Raw genomic sequence first — 22,708 nt, forward strand, 5'->3', positions numbered from 1 at the left:
TCTTAAAGCTCGACAGTCCTTGAAAAGTTGAGTGACTGGAAAATTCCTCAAACTGAGATCACACAAATATAATGACAAAAACAGTGTGTCAAATAAACAGCTTTGATACAAAATCACAGTTATTTTTTACACTGTGCTTCTCCAACTCTGTGTGAAAAGGCCTATTTTTGTTAGGGCTCAGTAATATGACAGTAAATGTCAAAGATGAAATTTGAGCATTTACCTGTAGCGTAAATGCAACTATGGAATCATTAAGGTGATTAGACATGATGTCAGTGCTATGTCTGCTATGATATGTCACAGTGTCTGTTGAAAAGGGCTGACGGACACAGTTCTTGCTTCTAAAATACTTCCCATGTATGAATTTCAGAAGAAAAAAAAGGTATTCCTTTATAAATAAAATGCACAGAAGAATAAGATCAGTGTGAGGAGTTCCCTTTCACTACACTGGGTGGCAGTGTGTACCTACCGTAGTTCATTCTATGTTACAATAATAGTCAGGGACAGGTGCTGTGAAAACCATTATATCCTGCTGCAATCACAGTCATGTGGCAAAAAACACAGCTGCTAGCAACCCACCTCACTGCATTGGAGATCATCTGCCGACACTTCCAGCGAATTCTCAAATTCTCATTCTTGTGAAACACAATATCTTAAAGCCCTCAAAGAAAAAAAGACATGGATTCCCCTTCTCCCTTCTCCGACAGTTTTCAAACTATTTATCCACAACATAGCATGGCATTTCACTTACACACATCTCACACACAACAACCCAACACATTTTAAATTGACACTGCCTCCTCGTGTTTGATTCTACGATTACGCTGGCAAAAGTTTTCTTTGAGAATCACAGCCCATAAACGCCTTGATCGCTGGCCCTGATCATCACACACGCTCACTGAACTGTTTAAATGGCTTAACCTCTTTTAACGTCATGTAGACTCCGTTTATGGCAAAGGCAAAAAAAAAAAAAAAAACCAGGGGGCAAAGATTGCAGTATTTGCAAACAGAATCTAACTTTAAACGTAAATCAGATGTGTCAATTTCACTTGACCCACTTTTCTCACCCGAGTTTCCCTTGCTGTCTGTTTGAGTGTGAACACGAAAGCTGTGAAAATCTGGTGAGACTTGATGGCTCGAGGTCAATATGTACTCCTGGCACTGTTATTCTTCTGGCTGCTGTACTGCAACACTGGCTGGGTTCACTTGCAGTCAGTGTTGTTCTGGCCAACCAACACAGTAATGTTTGTGCTACACTGTCAGACTCACAGCGTTTAGTTTCACCAAGGTAGTTATCTGCAAAAATGCAAATGTTAGCGAGAAATCCAATTCTGATTTCTTGTGGATCAAAAGCAGGCGCTCGTGCTCAACACATAAGTCTTTATGGATTTAAATGCAATATTGCAGAAGAAGACGCTTGGAGCAATTTAGAAATCGTGAAAATACATAAATATGTATGTGTCCAAAAAAAATAATGATTTCCTGCCCAGGGAAAGGTTAATAGAACCAGCGTACATTATATAGAGCACACAATATAAACAATATTGGCCAATAAATCAATATCATATTTACACTTTCTTCTTACAGCCCGAAAGGAAAACCAGCAGCCCTGATGATCAAACCCAAAAAAGGCACAAATCTTGCATGATGTAACACAGTGTAAAATGTATTTCACCTCCAAGAATATTGTGTATTTTAAGTTCTGTATCTGTACATTAGACAACTTCTGTTTTGCAGATGATCTGATGTTCCTCATAAAAAGAGATATTACAGCAGCTGCATTATCTGCACACACTCTGCCAGACCTGAACAAGAAGTCCTGACCTCGGTGAAACCCAGAAAGGGTTTTCGTTCGCTTTACATTAAGGAATACAAACTATATTTAATTTTTCAGCGTTCAGAGACAGAGGAAGGAAATAGTTCTTATATCACAGATCGATCTTACCACCTACCATATAGATGTGAAATACAGGGACACTGACATACTCTCACTCTGAGTGTCAGGCCACAGAAACACAGCAGTACACAACCAATGCTGTGCTGAAAGACACCAATTTCCATTTATAACTAGGATCCAAAAAAGAGCCATGAAGATGCCCAGCCCAGGACTGCCTGTTAAAAGCTACAGAGAGGAACAAATGTAAAGAAGTCTTCTTATCCATTAAACTAAGAATTAACTTTTTAGAACAGAACAAATAAAACTGATTGGCCGATTAGCTGGGAACTCTGAACAAACAAAAACTGAGAGAGATTTGAATGACCCCAACCTGGTCACTGAGGCTTATTCCAAAAAACCGGGCAACCATAGAAGGTACAGATAGAGATACTCAAAGTGACAGACTGAGGCTCTGTTCAGACTTGGTATTGAGCAGTTCAAACACCACTGGACAGCTCTGAGTACAGATGTGAAAGCACCCAAGATGGATTTTTATGTGGTCTGGGAAGCATGTGGCCACTTATGTTCAGCAGTGTGAGCGTGTGTGTCCTGGGTGGACGTCTAGGACGACTCCCTGAAGTTTCACAATGAACCAAAATTATTTTTACACATCTCTGTGTCAATCACCACATATTGATTTTCTATTTTTATAATGCACAGCCCCTCTTTTCCTCTGACACCAACACACACAACGACACTAACTCATTGACAATGGATGCATCTGTATGGCTGACCCATCTAAACCATCAGTTGGTGAACAGACATGTAGGTGTGTATTTGCATATTGAGTGTGGAAGTAGGAGCAATCACAAAGTAGTGATTGAAGTAGTACAACTGTCTTGTGATATGATGTCGTGAGAGGAATGTTGGTCTGAACACAGCCTGAATGACACATTGGTTTATTGTGTCAAAACTGGAAAGTGGTCAGGACAAAGAAATGTTGCTGATCATGTGTCTTCACCGACTTCAACAGTTTGGATAATAACACATGCTGAGTTCCTCTCATGTGCATTCTTGAAACAACTCTGTAAGAACAATGGCCAACAGAGGAATAGAAAAATACCAAAGAAAAGAAAGGTTCAATCTTACTCACAAGCTAACAGCGAACAAGTAACTGACCTGAATGTTCCTGTGAATTGATTTAGTCATTGATATTTATGTCATAACTTTGTCCTCCATGCAGCACCCATTTTCTGATGAAAAAGCAGAATGACATTGAGTGTTTGATTGTGAAACACCAACCCTGCAATCGGATGCTAAAGTTTGCTTTTTGGTTCAGGTGCCTGTGACTTCATCTCTCATCAGTTTAAGGTGAATGGTTCCTCCTGTAGCTCAAGCAACGTGGCTGCTGTCTTTCCTTTATTAGTAACATCACATAAGCATTTCCCCCCCTAGAGGACTCCTTCGGTCTGACAGGTGACTAATGACAGTAGATGTTCATATGTTTTATTTCAATAACTTATTGATATAACCAGGCTTCATACCAACCAAACTTCTTAAATAGGATCATCCCGAAAGACAGGGATATTTTTATATCTCTTTTATCAGAGGAAAGCACAAAAGGCTTAAATGTTGATTTTTATTTTTTATTTTGGTTTAACATTAAATCCGAAGCTGCCGTTTCATACTGGGTATACTGATTAAATCCTGTGTGGGGTAAGAATTGTATCTTGGTCTGGTCATAGTAACAGCCACTGTTACTGGTGAAAATAGGCTATAATTACAGTTACACAGTCAAGTTAACTTTAATGATCAAGCTATCGGAAATTGGCTATCAAAAGGTAAAAGCTTAACACATTCTCAACATGTGTTTTCTTGGTTGGACGTTTATTTTGAAAGACAATACCGGAAACATAGTGTGTTATTCCAGGAGACACTATGGGTCTAATCAGGAGGACTACTGCTGCTGTCCGCCACAATTATCCGTCAGTGTGGTGAAACTGGCGCAGATAATTACGCATCTGTCTTATCTCTCTTTCTTTTTCCTTATTCTTTTTTACAAAGAAGTAAAAATAATGATTATTGGTTGTATATTTTATTGATTGTATATTTTATGTCAGTTCATCCAAAAGTACATATATAGACATGCTTGCAGCGCAGAGGAGCAACACTTTCCAGGGAAGGATCCGCTTGGACAGCTTTTACGCATCGCACATCCTGGAGCGTCGATTGAGATTACAGTGAAAGAAAGAGTCCACAGTGTTACTGCGCCCTACGTGCGGACCGTATATATCTATGATGAGGTACGGATCTGTGATCGTTGCTGCTGGGTGCACAGCTGTGCTCAGTTTCTGCCTCCTCGCTGTGGCAATTGGGACTGATTACTGGTACATCATCGACGTGAATAAACCCAACCACACAGGCTCAGACGACCTGAGTTCTCATTCTGGACTGTGGAGGATTTATGAAGGTATGTCTGCTCAATCTCAGCACGTGGTTTGTACTTTGCACGAGCTTTTATTCAGAGAGGAAAATTCGTCTACTCATGTACAATGTATATAAAATTGGATGCAGCTCAATTTTTTTCAGGATAACTTTTGCGCAGCTTCGCCAGGGCAGTTAAATTGCAATAGTGTTGTGCGTAAAAGGCACACAATATTCATACAGTAACGCACATTCTGCTGCGTTTGTGCAAGTGAGTCTTAGCTGATGCGCAGAGAAGGTGTCATCCCAGAGCCTTATGTTTGGTGAAATGAAAGGAACAGGATCATATGATGAATTTTAACTGCTCTAAAATGGATTTTTCAATTTCTCACTTCAGATATAGTGAGTGTGATGAACTACAGGTGCTGCCTTTAAGTGAGCAATAATAGACCCATGGCTCCCCCCCCCCCCCCCCCCCAACCCTCTAAGTAATAACTGGAACTACTGTGTGGGGACTTCTGTATCAGCCCCTGCAGGCCAACGCACATGAGGCTGCAAAGAGAAAAGGATGCTTTTCAACACAGCTGCAATGTTATCTGCTTGTTAGCTGCACAGCTTGAGGCGTTCAATTTGTGGCCGCACCATGATACACAAAGTAGCTGCCTGCCAAAAAAGACAGCATATAATGAAGCATCTCAAGCAGCTCACATGTAACATATTGGCAGGAGTGGAACATGCACTGGCTCCATCACTATGGTGCAAAACAGTCAACACATGCACAGGTGAAGTGAAATGTAAAGAGAACTTTACCTTGGTGGATTCATCTAATTGTGGGTTGCATTTCTAAATCTAGCTATAATTACTTGCACTCCTCAAAGACAAAAACATCACATTGCTTGGTGTCCAGGAGCAATTTTGCAGAGTCCTACTGCTCATTCTTTATGTCTTGTCATGTGTAACCTTTTCCCTTGACATTTTCAGGAGCGAACAGTAGTTCGGTCATCCTTTCTTTCACTGCAAACATGTCCAGCCTGTCAGAGGTGGAAAGGCACCTTCTTGGTGAGTGGATTTGTTTATCAGCTGAAGTAGGAATTGATTTAAAAGAGATTCCTGGCAGTGGTAATCGGTAGGTCGTGGTGGCCGCTGAAAGAAAAGAAAACAGAAAAAAAACATTGTATTTAAGAGCTGTGCTGTTATATCCAGGTGTTCAACACAAAGCAAACAAGGACTTTTTGACTTTAGATTTTCTAAAACAGTCTGTCCAGTTGTTTACTGAGACAATCTATTTCAAGGCAGTCCCAACATTCTGCAGGTTGATTTTGATTTCTTGCCTATGTAGAAAATGAAAATTAATGGATAACCAAATTATAGAAATCAATCTGACGATACCAAAGGGCTTTGAAAAATGTTGCACTGGGTAAAATCCAGTTGACTTGTAGACACAGGGCCTATAGAAATCACTGCAAAGCCCTTTTCAAACTCTACATACAATATGCATTGTGTGTGCGTGTGTGTTTGCAGGCTTACACAAGGTGGTGGTCATCCTGCTGCCCCTCAGCCTGGTCCTGCTGGTGTTTGGCTGGATCTTTGGTCTTGTCAGTTCGTTGGCCCGCAGCCCAAAATTGTTGACTGGATCAGCAACACACTTTCTCCTCTGCAGTAAGTTAAACAATAACGATTATTTATTTTTATTTTTTCTGAGCCTTTGTAAGTTGTTCAGCACAGGAGTAAGGGAGTGGGTGGCACATCATACACTTGCAAGTGAGCGAGCGTGTGTGTGTGCAATAAAGAAACCTTGAAAATCAAATGTCAGCTGCTCTCACTCACTTCTGAGTTACATCAAACTAAAAACAACAACAAAAGGCACAACTTAGCCTCTCCAGACGTTTCTTGAACAGCTACATTTGTGTAAATATTATATGTTAGCACTCGACTGGAAAAAAATCTTATGGGTTTGAACTTGAAGCTACATATTAAATATCTCCTTGTGGACGTTAAAAGCCCCATTTGACTTAATTGAGTCGGGTTAGGTAATGATGCTTTTGCTCACACTGCTGGAGTGGGTGAAGATGGGGATTTAATGGTGCAAATAAGGAAATTAGTCACAAAGCACTTTTAGACTGGTGGTTGTGACAGTGCTGTGCAACTCTTCTGTCTCTTTATTCAATCTCTTTGTGAGCAGACACTGCATGATTGACTTGCCGTTATAGTGGTACTGATAATTCACAGTTTTGGCATCCTTTCCCAAAAATAGTCGCTACTGATGATTTAAGGAGGTGATTTTTTTCTCAGCAGATCACGGCCCGATTTGCATAAAATCAACCATAATTGGAAGCTTGTTCCTGATCAGTCACAACATTATTTTTCGACACCAGACAACCTGGTCTTTGCAGCATGTGGAGTAAATCCTGCACGTGAATGGCATTAACCTGCAGAAGAGCGTGTCTCGATTGAATGATCCCCTCAGACCCTTGGAATCATCAGTGGGCAATTTCTTGTGTTATTGTGTGTCACTCAGAAGTTCGACTCCGTTTTCACAGAAATTGAGTGCGAGCAAATGGATGGTCCAGTTGATTTACTGTGGTATCCACACACAATGAGGTCTCTGAATCTTGGATACTCAAATCCTGAATATCTATGTAACATGTAATTGTGATCGCATAATTAATATACTTATATCTTTTCAGAGAGAAAAGCAGTTTGTGCTTTAAGACAGTCCGCTCTGAGTGGTAATCCCCTTTATGTTTGATTGAAACAGTGAGGACATACTTCAGCAGCACAATGGCAGAATAAGATTGCTTTTATTTCCTCCACTAAACTATGAAGCGTTCGGCAAGAGGACAGTCACAATGAATAGTATGTCTATCAAAAATCTATTGGATTTGGTCTGAATGGGTTAATGGTAAATGATGGTAAATTAAACTCAAAGTGCTTTACAGTACAGTTCGCCATTCACCCACACACACTCAAACATATAGTGAATCTATCCGCAGCACTTTTGTTCCATGAGGGGAAATATCGAGGTTCAGCATCTTAAGCTGATAGTGTAGGCATGAATCTGTCACAGAAAATGAAGGTGTTACTTTGACATTTCTGCAGACAGGCCCAGCCTCCAATATGTCCCCCAGCAGAGACAGCAAATTTAAATATCCCTTCCACATCTCTACATCACCTGCAAGCACCAAGCTCCTGCAGTTTCAGTACCACCTCTGATAGTCGGCAAACAGAAAATGGATTTCAGTTGAATTCCTGAGTTTTGGGCTGCTCTCATCCCTCCTAAATAAATGCATTAGCAATCTATTTCTGAGTTTGAAGTTTTAATAGGAGAGATCTCCAAATGATGAATGGCAGTAAATGGTATTTATAAAGTGGATTTTTTAAATGATCTTTTCAACCATTGAAAGCGCTTTACAGTATGCATCACATTCACCGATTCACACAATGCTTCTATATGTAGTTATTTTTCTATCACAAATCATTAATGAATTCATCAAGGTCAAGGACACTATGGCTGGTGGAGTCGACGATTGAACTACCGACCTTGGTTAGTTGACGACCCGCTCCTGAGACACAGCTGCCCAGTGATGGAGAGACAGATCCCAAGAGATTCATCTGTCTCTCCAGCCTTGGACAAAGGGGACTGTGCGAACAAAATGAATGTCGATTAGAACTGGAGGTAAAATCTTGCTTAATGCAAGAGCACAAGTCAAGTGTCTTTCTTTCTTTCTTGTCACACCTTCTTAAGCCCTGTGAGACAAATTGTGATTTGTGATTCTGGGCCATATTAGTATACATATTAAATTTGATTTATTGATTGATTGGTTTAATTAAGCACCTCTAAGCACACTCGACATTGGGAGACAAGCTGTCCGCAGTTGTAATTTAACATGATCAGTAATTAACAGAGGTTAATTGCTACAGTGTGTGCTGGTACTGCTTGTCATGGTCCCGGCCTGAATTATACAATTAGTGTTGAAAACTCTGTATTTGGGGATTAACAAGTAAACAATACACAGGAGAAGCTTCATATTTACAAAGAATCTGATTAAAGTTAAAAGCAGCTTGATGGAATAATTTACATATGAATGAGGAAATTAGTTTTTTTTTCAAAATGAGACTAATTGTTTTAGACTAATAGGCTTATGGGTTCAATTCTATATTTTATAATATCATCTATTGCACTGCGTGAAGATTAAAATACTATTACATTTGCTAAGGAGGTTATGTTTTTACCCGTGTCGCATGTTTGTTTGTAAGCAAGTTATACCAAAACTGGTTTACCATTAAACCTGGGGGAAGGATGCAGTATGGCTCAGGGACGATCTTGTTAAACTTTGGTGCAGGTCCGGACTAAGGGGTGGATCCAGGGCTTTGATTTCACTTTCTTTAACATTGAGAGATATCGCTGTTTTCAACATTTTCCTCAATTTCTCAGAGGATATTTCATGATGATAAAAAAAAGGCTTGTCCACGGGACTGATATTTATGAGTGTGAGAAATTTGGTGCAGGTCCTAACAAGTTAATTTCGAGCTTGTTCTATTTTTTGTTAATTGTAGCTGCAAAAGCATTTTTTAAGTGTAACTGTTGTGGTGTGTGATTAGGCAGTTCTTCTAGTTAGTCAAATGGATCAGATCAATTTCCATGTTTGAAGTACATAAGTTATTGTGGAACCATTTGTCTGTGTCTGTGCACCAACAGGTTTTTTCACCCTGTGCGGCGTCAGCATCTACATAAAATACTCAAACCAGGCCATGGACGAGTTCCAGAAGATCGTGTCCCCGGGGAACCTCCCCTATGTGGATGTGTCCTTCGGCTGGTCCTTGGCCATGGCCTGGCTCTCCTACAGCCTGGAGGTGGCCACCGGCCTGCTGCTCATGCTCGCCGCTGCAATAACTCATATGAAGGGACGTTATGACTCTGGAGTCGCTATTGCCATGTTATAGAATGAGAGAGTGAAGAAAAACAAAAGCCCAAAGGTTAGGTGGTATTTTGTTGTTGTTGAAATCCATTTATTTTCTGTAGTGAAAAAGAGCAGTTCAGAAGTTATTCAACAATGGCCAAGATAAAAATGTAGATGCAAGTTGGCTTTGCATAGCTGTAACCATAGAGACATAAACGCTGTATATGTGCTCGATGTGACGCTCTCTCTGTGTAATTTTCTTTCAATTGTCCCAGTCCACAATGATGTGATTAAGAAAAAAAGAGGCTACTCATTCACAGAGTAATCACTGCAGATTTTAATAACAGGCTTATTTTGAGTATTTTCAGAGTCATATTCCAGTCCATATATGTGTAGAGCTAAAAAACATTATTTTGCATTTGCAGTGCTGTCTGAGTTTGGGGCAAACATTTCATTAAGTATAATGTCTTTTCTGTGAAATGTTTTTTTAATTTACTGAACACAGCTTCGTCCACAGCCCAACTACAAAATCACTGCACATCAATATGAACACGTATGGGATTATTTCCTTTTGGTGTGTGTTACAAAGGCTTTTCTACTTAAAGAGCACATCTGTAGTGCTACTACATCTATAACACCTACTATACCCATATATCTATTTATATATATGGTGGTTTACTGCTGCAGAAATACACCATGCAAAGGAGACACCTACACTCCAGCACAGTCACAGGTGCTAGAGTTTGTTGTATTTCATAATACAGCTGCTGCATTGTTTCTCCATTTTCTGGAGTAATTTCCATTTCATGGCTTTTGAAAAGCAGTTAGGGTTTGATCAATGTAATTGTTATGACAATGTTGGCTGCAGAGTATTACAGATTTTTAAGGAAATGTAAAACATAATAGTTCATCCCTTCTGCTTACAACAATCCTGCTGGTAAATTCTTTAATCACAGGAACTGGGCTGAGGATAAGTGCACTCTTGAGGATCCCTCAAGCTGTTTTTTTAGCACAACAAAATATGTGCATTAGTTGCTGTCAGCTTTGCCGTAGTTAACAGCTACATATTGTAATAATCTGCATGTGCTGTACAAAATGAGACTTGTGCTCTCTGCATACTGAAAGTAAAAAAGCACTGTAACCATGAAAAATGTATGACTTTGTAATGCAGTGGATTTTATTGTGTTGATGCTCTTTTGTGCAATCACGACAAACCTTGTTCATGCTCTCGTAACTGAAAGGCTTTTTTATTTTCAACGGGGACAGACAAACAACGAAACATCAATCCAGTTGTTGAGTTAGTGCAACAAAAAAAAATAGATCATCCAAATGGAGACATGTTTGTCATGCACTGTATATTTTTATGTACAAGACAAGTCATGCAGCTTACAAGAATATCAAGTCTTGCCTCAGGTTAAATTGAGACTGCTCTCTTGCTGCTGCCTCTGAATGCAAATGAAGCACATACAGAGTTGGGCCAGACAGAAAAGCAATTGCGTAAAGAATTGTCAGAGAGAAGCTCTAAACAATGTGTTGAAACTCTGTTGCCTGTAAAGGTTACACTAATTCGAAGATTTATTTGCACGATCAAAGCACCGGAAATGTTGTGTCAAGAGTAAAATAAACACAAAGGCCTCATCAAAGTCAGCGCTTTGGTTTGGAAGTGTATTGAAATGTATTTAAATGAGTGAGTATCTAAGACTTGATATAAACTTCCTCCCACTATCCAGAACTGCAGCCAAAATATCCTGGACACAAATAACCCCATCTTGCACCAATGACAGTATTTGGAGCCAGAGTCTGCACAGTAGGGATCATGGGATGGAGGCGCAGTCAGGGGGTCCCGCTAATAAACACATTAGAGTCAGTCTCAGCTGTCACTCATGCTTGTTTCACCCCATTATCATTTCATCAACCACCCAAACTGACCATAAAGACAAGCACTTGAACATACATCAGTGTGATACTAACTACAAAATAGGAGAAATGATTTGAAGTGTAGTTGGCCCATATCCTATCCACTAACATGGAGGACACATGGTTTATAACCTATACTGCAACTAGCCACCAGATGGCGATCAAGGTATATTGGCTTCACCTTTTGGGAGCAGTCATGTCATCCATCTTTATACATATTTTTTATGAGTGGAAATAGTGACATACCAGATAAATAAGACACAAAAAACTGCCTATATAATGAGATTACATACAAAAAAATGATGTACGTTTGTGTGTGTGTGTGTGTGATGTCTGCTTGAGTCCATAGTACATATAATAACATATTATATAATGATAACCATTATAATAATACATATACATCTCTACTGTGGTGTATATATATAACAACATAACATCAATATAATAACATTTTAAGGTTTTTGTGAATGCGTTCTTTTTTTCAAAGAGAGGGGGTAGACCCCTGACTGAATTTAATACAATTTTTATATGCTACACCAATTACAAGTGAGAATGTTGCTGTGAGCAATGATGCAGTGTCGAGGGAAACATAATATAATAACATGATATATAAAATAATAGAATTCACTGGTCAAATTTTGGTTGGAGAGGGCCTCTGCATTGATCACCTGTCAATTCACTGACAACTTGGTCATAGCCTAATGATGATGTACCAGATGATTTTACACCCATTGACTGCCAAGGATTTAATACATTTATTCAATTGTCTTGCATTTTGAACTGCGAGCAAAGACTTTATATACAGTAGCACAAGAAATCTAAATTCAGGCCATATTTTTTTACATGAGGAGTCATGACCACATTTATTGACTGGAACTGACCCGACTTGACTGATTATTTTTTCATTTCACTTGATAGGTTTCAGGCCAAAATATGAGCTGCACTTTCGACTAATAGTGTCGTAAGTGGACTAACACATACCTCTAAATTGCAGCGCTCAGCCTTGTAATGGGGAAGCGGTGCTGAGGTCTTTGCTAAAGGGTGCTGATGCTCAGGCTGTGTTAGAGTTGAATGGTGTGCTTGTGTTTGCCTAAATGTGATTTGCAACATGATTGAATATGTCTCGGCCGGTGAATCAAAATCCAAACCATGAAACATTGTGTCCACTCAGCTGTTTGTCCTGCAGCTCCCTGCCCAGTAATCCTCTCTCACATGGTACAGAGAGCGGGGGGCTATAAAGAAAGAACCAAAGCACAGCGGCTCAGTCTCTCAGCCTCCCTTTTATATATTAGGCCTGCTGAAATCCCATTAAACTTTTATAGAACATAATAATTCAATCCTCTCTGGCAGAAAAACACCAAAGTAGGTTCTTGGTCATCACTCTTTGGTTTGTGGCCTCGTCCTTGACCGAATGCTGTAATTCTGACTTGGACAACCTCACAGTTTTGAGAATTTATTGAAGAAACACGGCCTATTTTTTATCAGAGCTGCTTTCCCCCTCTTTCAGCTGATTTAAAAAGTGTCTGTTTTTAAAGTGGATCCTCTCATTGTTGGAGACGACCATTGTGAAATTTGTCTTTTTCATCAATCGTGGGCTTTTGCACAACCCAGCTCTGCTTTGCTCAAAACAGTAGACATACTTTGCTGTTTGCTGCCATCAAGAGGGATAACATAATCTATTACATATCCTTCCACTCAGTGTGGAGTTAATTTAACCTTAAAGTGTTCATTTATCTTTATATCAAATCAAATCAAATTTTATTTGTACAGACCATATTCACTTATCACGATTTGTCTTATAGAGCTTAACAAGGTGCAGCATCTTCTATCATTACCCTTCTTAACCCTATAAGGTGAGACAAAATTCACATATATCTTATATAACAAAAAATGCTGTAAGCAAAGGTTCGATGTTGAATGTTATTTTCTCACATCATTATCTCAATGCTGCTACAAGCCGTAGGCCTACAAGAGACAAGGCATGTTGATTTTCAACAACAAGGCCATTCAAGTGCAAATTGTAAAAGCAACATGTAAGATAGATAAAAGCATTACGTGCATATAATATATATAACAGCTTCATGAATGGATTTACTGTTTGAGATAAAAAGGGTTGTGGTCTTCTCTATGGAGGCTGCCATGTTTTTTACAGTTGCCCAAACTGGACACTAAACACTCTGAGTTTTATGGCAACTGAAGGCTATACCACAGGTTCTCATTAATGTGTGGAAGGGGAGGGTGAGGTAAGAGGTTTCCAGCTGCAACATGTAACTTGGTTACAGTAACTAAGGTGCACAGTATACCCTGACCTATATGTTAGGCTCTATATATTCTCATCAGAATGAGGCCAATGTGGTTCATATGACCAATTTTTTAAATGTTCTAAACTTTTCACACCCCTTTTAAAGGTACAGTGTGTAGAATTTTGTGATATCTGGTGTTAAAATTGCATGTTGCAGCTGAACACCCCTCACCCTGTCCTTCCAAACATGATAAGGAAACTGTGGTAGCCTGTAAATGTCATAAAAACTCAAAAGGTGTTTAGTTTGTCCAGTCTGGACTAATGTAAAAAACATGGTGGCCTCCGTATAGAGGACCCCCTCGATGTAAATATAACTTTTTGAATATAAAGGGCCATTTTTGGGGTAAAGAAAACTACAGTTCATACAATTTAGACAAAACGAACTAGTGAAAACATCATGAGGATTATTCTACATTCAGTTTCTGCTAATAGTTCCCTTTCACCTAAATCTTACACACTGGACCTTTAAGGGAAACGGTGATGCAGGTGTCCCAATGATTAATTCTCCCATGCTTTGACTATTTCCTTTCATTCAAACCTATCTTTATTCCCTGTCTCAGTAATATCCTTAATCTTTAACCTGCTGGACACTTCACCGCATCACATTGCTTCATTGTCGCACTGCCATCGAGGGGTGTGCGGAGCAGATGTCTCAAGATGGAGTGATCTCATAAAGTGAGGAGGGACTCAGGCCCTGAAGGAACGTGAATAAGATGTGTTTTCTCTCTACCTGAGAACCACTTGGAAAGTTAATTACAACTGTGCCTTGCTCTGTGTGTAATGGGATCATTCAGGAAATGGAAGTTGTCATTCATCTATAGCTATCAACTAATATTATTATTATTATTGTTGTCAACAGAACAAGCAGTGTGACAGTTCCACAGCTGCCCCATTTCTTTCCCACCTGACAGACTGAGGACTTGTATCTGATCCTTGATGCTACTTGACGCAAGTTGCAAATATGTGGACTTTTTTTTATTAGGCCTGAACCTCAATGGCTGAATTAAATTTAAGATTAAGATTCCTCTTTATTGTCCCACACACAGCATGCAACATGCAAACATGGGGAAATTTGAACTCTGTATTTAACCCATCCGTGTGAACACACGGAACACAGTGGGCAGCCATGGCGCCCGGGGAGCAATTGGGGGGTTTCGGTGCCTTGCTCAAGAGCACCTCTGCAGTGCCCAGGAGGTGAACTGGCACCTCTCCAACTTCCATCCATATTGGACTTGAACCCGCCATCCTCCGGTTCCCAAGCCAAGTCTCTATGGACTGAGCTACTTCTCAATGGAATAAAATGAAGGGCTTCATATATTTTATCAAGCTCTGTGTTCAGCCTCTATTGAAGAGGTTATGTTTTCACCCCTGTCCGTTTTTTTGTTGGTTTGTTTGTTTGTGAGCAAGATTACGCAAAAAACACTGGAGGAAGGATACAGTATGAGTCAGAAAATAACCCACTAATGGGGTGGATTTAGGATTTTTACATTTTGAATTTTCTTTCACATTTTCCTTGATTACCACAGAATAATTAATGGACATTAAAGAGGCAGGATGAGGGAACTGATATTTATGAGCTTGTGTGATTTGGTGCAGATTCAAATTAAAATCCTGAATAAAAATATTCAGCAAAAACAGTCTAGAGAAACGTTTTGAAAGGTATCACTCATTTCCGCTGAGCGAGAAGGAAATTGGAAAGCTTCCCCGGTGGTTCAGCACATTGTAAAATGAAACTTGGTAATGCTTCTACATAAAAAAAACATGAAAGTATTGCTTAAGTATGATTTCAGATCAAAAAGGAAGTGGAAAGAGACAGAAAGAAAAAAATATCAGAAAGCAGCATGGTTCACTTATCTCTCTCAGAATAAAGTAGTCCCTCTTTCTGTTGATGAAAGCCTGATAACGCTCTCATCTGCAGGAGAAAGGAAAGCAGACTGATTGCAGGGAAACCAGTGCACAAATGGCTTTAATTTCCCTCCACCTTTGTAACCCTCTCCCTTTCACTTTATTTCTAGAGACAAGGATAAATTGCTCCTGCCGCAGCCAAATTTATTCTTATCGCCACCGTGCAGCTTCCTCAGCGCCAACCAAATTCCAAGATATATATGTGAGTTTAATGAGGTTAAATGAAACAAGCAAAATGTGGACTCCATGTGGCATGGGATTATCTTACATTGTGGCAGCAGAACATGTAATGGCGTCATGGTAACCCAATAAATCCTAATACACACACCTCTAATTTGATTCAGGTCATCACCTCAATCGTTGTGACATTTTCTGACTAAGCTCATATAAACCCTCTTGAAATAAAAGGCTTCTGGAAGAAATAAAAACTGCAGTGATGCTGTGTGCTGCAAGCGATGCTGGGATAGTAGAGACATCAACAAGACTACCTTGCAAAGCAAAACAGATTTGAGAATATTGTGCATACTGTGTACACCAATTTATTGTGATAGAAAATAGTTTAATAATTTCTAAAAATATATTTAAAATGCAATAAAAAATAATAATACAAAATAATAAAATGAAGCCATGTGGAGGACAGAAATGAATAGTATAAGTCTTTGTCATTATGAGTGACATGTTTAGCATGACAAATATACATTTGACTTATTGTTTGTATAAAAGTAATAAATAAACAAGCTGAATTTTTTTTTATATGCATTCTAATTATCTAATTCAATAAAAATCTCAATTCAAAAGGTTGACTTTGTCTGAGAAAACCACAGAAGTCATATTGACCGTCCATTCAGTAGTTTCCACAGAAAATTGCCTTAGCCAAGCTCCTATAGCGAAGCTTCAGAGGGAAATGGAAGATCAATTTACATTAGCACTGTGTGGAAATGTACAGAGCCGAAGAATTTTTGCAAATTAATAATTCTAACTATACTATGAAACACCATAAAATGTCTGAAATCTATATCAATGGCCCATTAATAACCCCATTAACAATTAACAGGGCGGTGAGCGTGTCCCACTGGTTTCTTTGAGATAAACAGCAGCTTCATAACAAACTCATTATGCATGCAGCGAGCCTACAGGCGAGGAATTAATCATTCAGATGGACACACAATGTATGTAACTGTCACACATGATCCAACCCTCCACTGCTCTGGACTCATCCTCCCATCATCCATTATCCACCAGGGGTCAGCATTCTTCCATTGTCCACACTCCTCACCCTGCACGATCTCCAGAGTTTATCACAGGCCACAAAATGATGTCTTTGTTGACCCAAACACACACCTGCTGTCGCACACTGGGTGCGACTTTCCTGCTTAATTTCACTTAAAATGGTAGTTTTCAGCAGCAGCATAATCTCAGTAAATACATTGTGTTGTATATATACAAATACAGTAATTATTATATATTATGCGTCTTGAGTTATTCTACCTTATTTTCACATGTAAGAAAAAAAAAACTCAAATTCATTGTGTTGTGTTATAATAATTGTTATAATTGTTATAATCCATGATAAGGCTGCAGAGGATTTTACTGGAAATATTAGCAGCACAAGTACACTCTGTTAACTATGTGTTGTGGCATCTATTTACGAGACCTGTTTTTGTCTGTGGGCCAATAACTAAATTACCCGTTGCAGGCAAGAGGTGACATACATGTGTCGTGTAAGGTAATCCAGAGGGCACCGCACTTCCAGTAAGGCCCGGCTGGGTGTTGGCACTGTTTCCTCCTATTCAACTGCATTACAGTAAGGTCCTGTGTCCTATTAGAGGCAAGAGAGAATTGAGGAAGAATCGAACCTCCATGTGTTTAATCAGCTTACTTTTCCAAAACCACTACATTTTGTTATATTGGCTTGCATTTCATTGACCCTGCAGTTATTTTCTTGTCCTGTATTTTTTTTGAATAACCATGAACAGTTGATCAGTTGTCTTTAAGGTACAGTTTCGTCCCAGTCCCTCTCCGCAGACTCTTTCTCTCTTGGGAGGCTTTGATGTGGACAACATCAACGCCCAATGTCCGGTAGGAGGACAATTATTTTGTTTAGTGTTTGAAATTCCTTTTGGACCCGTTTTTCCTATCTCATCATGTGGAGGCAGAACAAAGGCCCTCTATATGGTCTTTGTGCTATTTGATGGTGAACAACATCTCCATTTTCAAAGCTGCATTGAGTCATATACTTACATGGCAAACAAACAAACAATCATGCAGTGTTTGCAAGACACGGCTTACATATGCTGACTGCTGTGTCTGCAGAGCCCCAATTCTAGATCCTAGCGTTCGGCTTAGCTGAGATGTGTGTGTTCATTCCCGTAGACATGGCTCTGCTGCCAAAGCAAACAGTGCTGTGGCATGGTCACTATGCACCCTTTTCCATCTTAATCCCCTCAGCATGTGCGCTCCACCAACTGGACAGATTCCTCCCTCCCCCCTACGATTCAAGAAAGGGGTTCTGAACAACTCACCATACAACTCGTCGTGGCAGACGAAGCAGAAGTCAAGCCGAGATGAGAAGAAACTAACATGAGCTCACTGTTGGTACTCCTGCCAACACTTCATCCCTCGGGGTGCACCTCTACTCCTCCATCTGCCTCTGCTATCGTCCAGTGAAAACAGACAGGAGCTTGCATTTGGGTTAGAAGAGGTGGAAGACAGCTTGATTCAAATGCCACTTATGTTGCAGCCAGTAAGAATGTTTTTTTAATCTTCATTCCTCTGAAGTTATGTTTCACGTCTCTCATCTCTTTTCCCTCCCTTCTTCTAGGAAACAAGGAAAACCTGAGCTGCATTTTACAATTTCTCTCTCAACATCCCTCAATGCTGAAATATTACAGGGGGGGTCCCAAGAACGATGCAATAGAAAAGCCCACCTTAGACTGTATATGCCATCCACCAGCTCAGCTACAGATCCTGTGGTATTTTAAAAGTAAATCAATAACAGAACGACTTTCTGTTAAATGCGTCCTGATAGAGTGCATGGGAACTTGACATCTACTAATAGAGCTGTCGATCTTGTCTGGTTATTTGGAAAGAGGAAACACTCGCTCATGCAGTTCATGTGAACCGTTGGACAGTCTGTGTCTGACAATTATACAAGCCTCTGGAGAAAACCAAAGCTAATTAGAATGCCAACGCCCAACAGTTCCCATGAATTTAATCAGCCTCACAACCAAGCCAACAAAACCACGTAGATTAGGAAATCATTTTGCAGATGAATAATATTTTTTGTTCTTTATTCTCGGGAAATACATGAAAATGTCAATAAAAGAGACGTCCCCAATAATGTGGGTGTGCAAATATTTAGGTCCCCACAACATGAGTAATACCTGGACCACACACACACACACACACACACACACACACACACACACACACACACACACACACACACACACACACAAACACACACACAAACACACACACACATACACATACACACATACACATGCAGTCTGTGTATACTCTCAGGGTTACAATAGGTTATCTAGAATCCAGAGGAAGGTGTGTGCTATAGTTCGAGATAACATTTTACAGACTTATGGGAACAAAATCCGCCGTTTATAATTTCTTTGTGCCAGAAAGTGTTCTGATAAAGGCAACACACACAGTAAATGAGCCCTCTTTATACTCAGAGCACTTTTTAGCACAAAAAATAATAAAGATAATCCAATCCACAATCCAACAGGTAAAAAAATAAGGATAAAGAGGGATCACTTACTGTGTTGTGTTTATGCTTCTATGCTGCACTTAAAAAACTAGAACAAACAAGAGTGAAACCTAATAGCTCTTCCCTCAGTGTGTCTGCCTTTAATCCACTATTTATGTCACACTAAGAAGTCTGTCTCTGGAGAGCTCACTGTTTCTCATTCATTGATAGCACACAACACTAGAACAATTTTTTTAAAGACACATAATAAAGTGTTTGATCTATAGGCCTCGGGCCTTGTTGGGTGAGACTTCATTGGTATTTTCAGTGTCAGAGGAGCAAAAACAGAATGGGCTTCAACATGAAACACACACAGAGGGAGAGAGAGTGTGTGTCAGTGAGTTGATTAAAAATGGAAGTACCTCTCCCCAGTCTCTCTGCTGTCACCCGATCCACTAGTGCAGCCATCCGCACACACGATGGCATTACCTAAGACCGGAGGAGCTTGGGTTTCTCATGCAGGCCAAATAAAGTCCAGCCCATTCTTTGTGCCACAGCAGCTCTTTCTGAACCATCCACAACAGCATCCTGAGATAATGAACCAAAAAATGTGCCCAGAGAGCATCCATGACAACATAGCCGTTTAATCTGACACTGAAGAATACAGTGTTTCTGCTTCCTCGTGATTGGAAAACGTGTTTATGCACTTTGGATTAAAGTGTCAGCTAAATGAAAAGTAATGTAATCATGGATTGCACCTGCAGCAGCCATGATGATTCCTGTATTACTGTTGAATTGTTATGCAGTAAAAAATTCATGCTCGTGTGCTGGAGGGTGAATATTATATCCACAAATTGTTGAATGCAATAGACTTGTGCTCTACAGCATATCTTTGCAAGGTGATTTTTACACTATGCTGAAATTAATTGAAACGACTGTAAGAAAAAATAAAGATATAAATAATCCAGCACATAACCTGCCAACATGCTTCAGTTTATACCACACGTAGAAAATGAAACATTTAAACAACTAGAACATATGAGACATTCACAGCAATTCATTACCTATCAGAAACAACTCTCTGCAAGTAGATTTTTATACTATTTTGAGCTGACTGTCTGTAACGTGATTAAAAACAGAAAAATACACGTGCTATGGTTTAGAATGGAACAAATGTAAGGTAAAGGTCAGACTGGCACATTGTTTTTCTAATGTTGCACTTTTGAACCCAGAAATTGAAACCTGAATATATTGTTTGGATATTTGGTTGATTGATTTAGTGTGATTTAGACCCACTGACCTCATGCTTTGTTCCTGCAGGCGAGCACCCCAGATCCTCCATCTTATTACGGAACAAATAATAAATATGTGCCAAATAACTCCCCTGCCTGCCAGTATCAGGTCAAAGTGTGTCAGTGTGTGTGTGTGTGTGCATGCATTAGTCCGTTAATCTTAATAGACTTGTACGTGCATGATTGTATCTTTGGAAATGGCTGAATAAGTCAACGGAGGCAGCCGGGTTAATGCCGGGTGAATGCAGGGTTTTGCCTGGCGTCACTTTCGCCCTCCTCTGGTCAGGGTCGGTCACTGTGGTCTCCATTCTCCATCGACCACTGGACCTGTTTGCATAGCAAATCATGCCATGTCACCTGGTTGCCACAGCAACAGCGCAGTGTGGTCAGACCTTTCCCGGAATAATAACAGATCCGTATCCTGCATGAGTAACCTCTTTTCATGTGCGTTTGTTTAAACAGCTTTTTTAGTTGCTGGTTTCTCTTACAGCTGAACAACTTGTCCACCTGTCTCTCTCTTTCTCACATTCTATTTTTCTTTCATCCGTCCTTTGTTTGTCCTCAGCAAGGCCCCTCCTCTGTGACCGTTTGTCTGGCACTGACCTGGTAATCGTGCATGTGTGGCATCTGTTTCCTGATTCAAGGTGTCACTCACACACCTCGATACATTGACCTTTTGGTGGTTTGGGAAATAAAACAATTTACAGAAGAAGGCTAAAGTTTCCACATATGCAACGTGCTTGTTACGTACTGGAAAACTCATGACTTTTAAAGGGGACCTACTGGGGAAGCGGTGAATTCAGTTCCACATCAAATAATGAATAGTTTTCCCTGCATTTATCATTCCAGTAGCACTTCATAATACGTTATCAACTACAGAAACTGTAGTTCAAGGGAACTGATAAAAAATTCGCAGTGACCTAAGCAGCTCCAAGGAAAGCTGATATATTATACTAATAACCAAACTGTTACTTCCAAAGAAGACCTGTTATCAGTGTCAATCTGCACACCCTGAGCACATGAGCATTGTCTATATGCACAGATATTTCCTGGTAAAGACTTATTTTAAAATTGTGTTGGAAAAGGCTTTAATCCAGGATCACAAGTGCTGTTGCAGAACGACAAATTGGTGTTTGGAAGAAATAAGCGAGGGAAGAGAAATTCAACTTGATAGCCATATAATGTACCGCAGCTGCTTTTGTATATTCTGCTTTGTCTGTGTCTGACTTCATAGTGAATGGAAAATCTAATGACTTTAGTTCCCTTATGTGTAACATTAGTTTTAATTATAGGACAGTTTGTTCATCATGTCAGTTTTCAATTTTGGGAATAGTCTAGTTTCTGAAAAATAAGATGTATTTAAAAGCAAAAAACACCATTTTACTGAGTGCAATGCTCATGAAGGATGTTTTGCGGAAAAACAGGTGATGCACCATCTAAGTTAAATATGTATTTTTCCCAAAACTGCAGTATTTCTCAACTTCCAGTGTATAAACACAAATTGCACAATGGATTCAAGTCAAAACTCGTCAGAGTGTATAAATCAGAAGACAAACTCACCACAGGACACAGGATTGGTAGTTCTGTTCATCCACATGTGCAGCCAGCTTTCCAGATGTGGTGTTTGTAGATGTGTGATTGTAATTTGTTTATGCAAAGAGAAAATGAGAGCTTGCTGACCTTTGGGTCCCATTTGTTAAACATTTATGTGTTGTTATCCCCCTTTTAAACACTGCAGCTAACAAACATGCTCTGTCTGTCCTTGAGCAACCGCACAGAAAAAAGACTCTTGGACCCAACTGAATATTCTTAAATGGTTGTGACAATAAGTAAGAGAGAGATATGAAAACTGACAGGAAATGCTGAATATGATGTACTGTGGAGTGTAATGAGGTATTTCCCTGTGTCATATCTGAATTACTGGAACTCATGGACATTTAAATGGCACTCATTTGGTTTCCAAATAAGGTATTTTAATTCCAGGAAGATCACATCACAGAAGGCAGCATCCACAAGTCATTCAAATGTAACAATCGACTTTTTTCTAGTGTCACAACATTGTATCCCTGTCCTGTTTCTTTTCATGAGAGCAAAGTGGTTTTGTGGTGTTGCAAGCCTGTTGTTTATGGGAAGCGTACGCTTTCTGCTTATCTGATGTGTTAAGAAAAAACTCTTGGTTTGCAACAGACTTTTCCAGGAAGCAGGGAGAGGGCCTGTTTGACAAATATACTTTGTTACTGTACTTAAGTAGATTTTTCAGGTATCTGTCCACTACTCGAGTATTTATTTTCCTGACCACTTTTTACTTTTACTCGCTACATTTGAACACAAATATCTGTACTTTCTACTCCTTACATTCTCAAAACTGGATCGTTACTTGTTTTTGGG

The 22,708-nt window shown here is 39.6% G+C and overlaps 1 protein-coding gene and 1 long non-coding RNA gene across 2 annotated transcripts; one reads left to right on the plus strand and one right to left on the minus strand.

Moving 5' to 3' along the window:
- The first annotated feature begins 7 nt into the window (after positions 1–7).
- Positions 8–13,157, plus strand: LOC109634157 (transmembrane protein 235). Its single transcript, XM_020094454.2, has 4 exons — positions 8–4,346; positions 5,282–5,359; positions 5,822–5,959; positions 9,000–13,157. The coding sequence occupies exons 1-4, from the start codon at positions 4,172–4,174 to the stop codon at positions 9,242–9,244; spliced, it is 636 nt and encodes a 211-aa protein (XP_019950013.1). The 5' UTR covers positions 8–4,171; the 3' UTR covers positions 9,245–13,157.
- LOC138407831 (uncharacterized) lies at positions 5,303–22,084 on the minus strand. Its single transcript, XR_011241146.1, has 3 exons — positions 21,881–22,084; positions 5,828–5,954; positions 5,303–5,443 (listed from the first exon to the last, which is right to left on the minus strand). It is a non-coding gene; the product is annotated as an uncharacterized lncRNA (long non-coding RNA).
- Positions 22,085–22,708: the final 624 nt, after the last annotated feature.

The sequence above is a fragment of the Paralichthys olivaceus genome, chromosome 5 (assembly GCF_024713975.1).
Source record: "Paralichthys olivaceus isolate ysfri-2021 chromosome 5, ASM2471397v2, whole genome shotgun sequence".
Classification (NCBI taxonomy): domain Eukaryota; kingdom Metazoa; phylum Chordata; class Actinopteri; order Pleuronectiformes; family Paralichthyidae; genus Paralichthys; species Paralichthys olivaceus.

Excerpts from the sequence above, each read along its gene's own strand:
- LOC109634157 (XM_020094454.2), top strand. The coding sequence starts at position 4,172 with ATGATGAGGTACGGATCTGTGATCGTTGCTGCTGGGTGCACAGCTGTG. Across the intron at positions 4,347-5,281 it reads ACTGTGGAGGATTTATGAAG|GAGCGAACAGTAGTTCGGTC; the intron begins GTATGTCTGCTC and ends TGACATTTTCAG. Across the intron at positions 5,960-8,999 it reads AACACACTTTCTCCTCTGCA|GTTTTTTCACCCTGTGCGGC; the intron begins GTAAGTTAAACA and ends GTGCACCAACAG.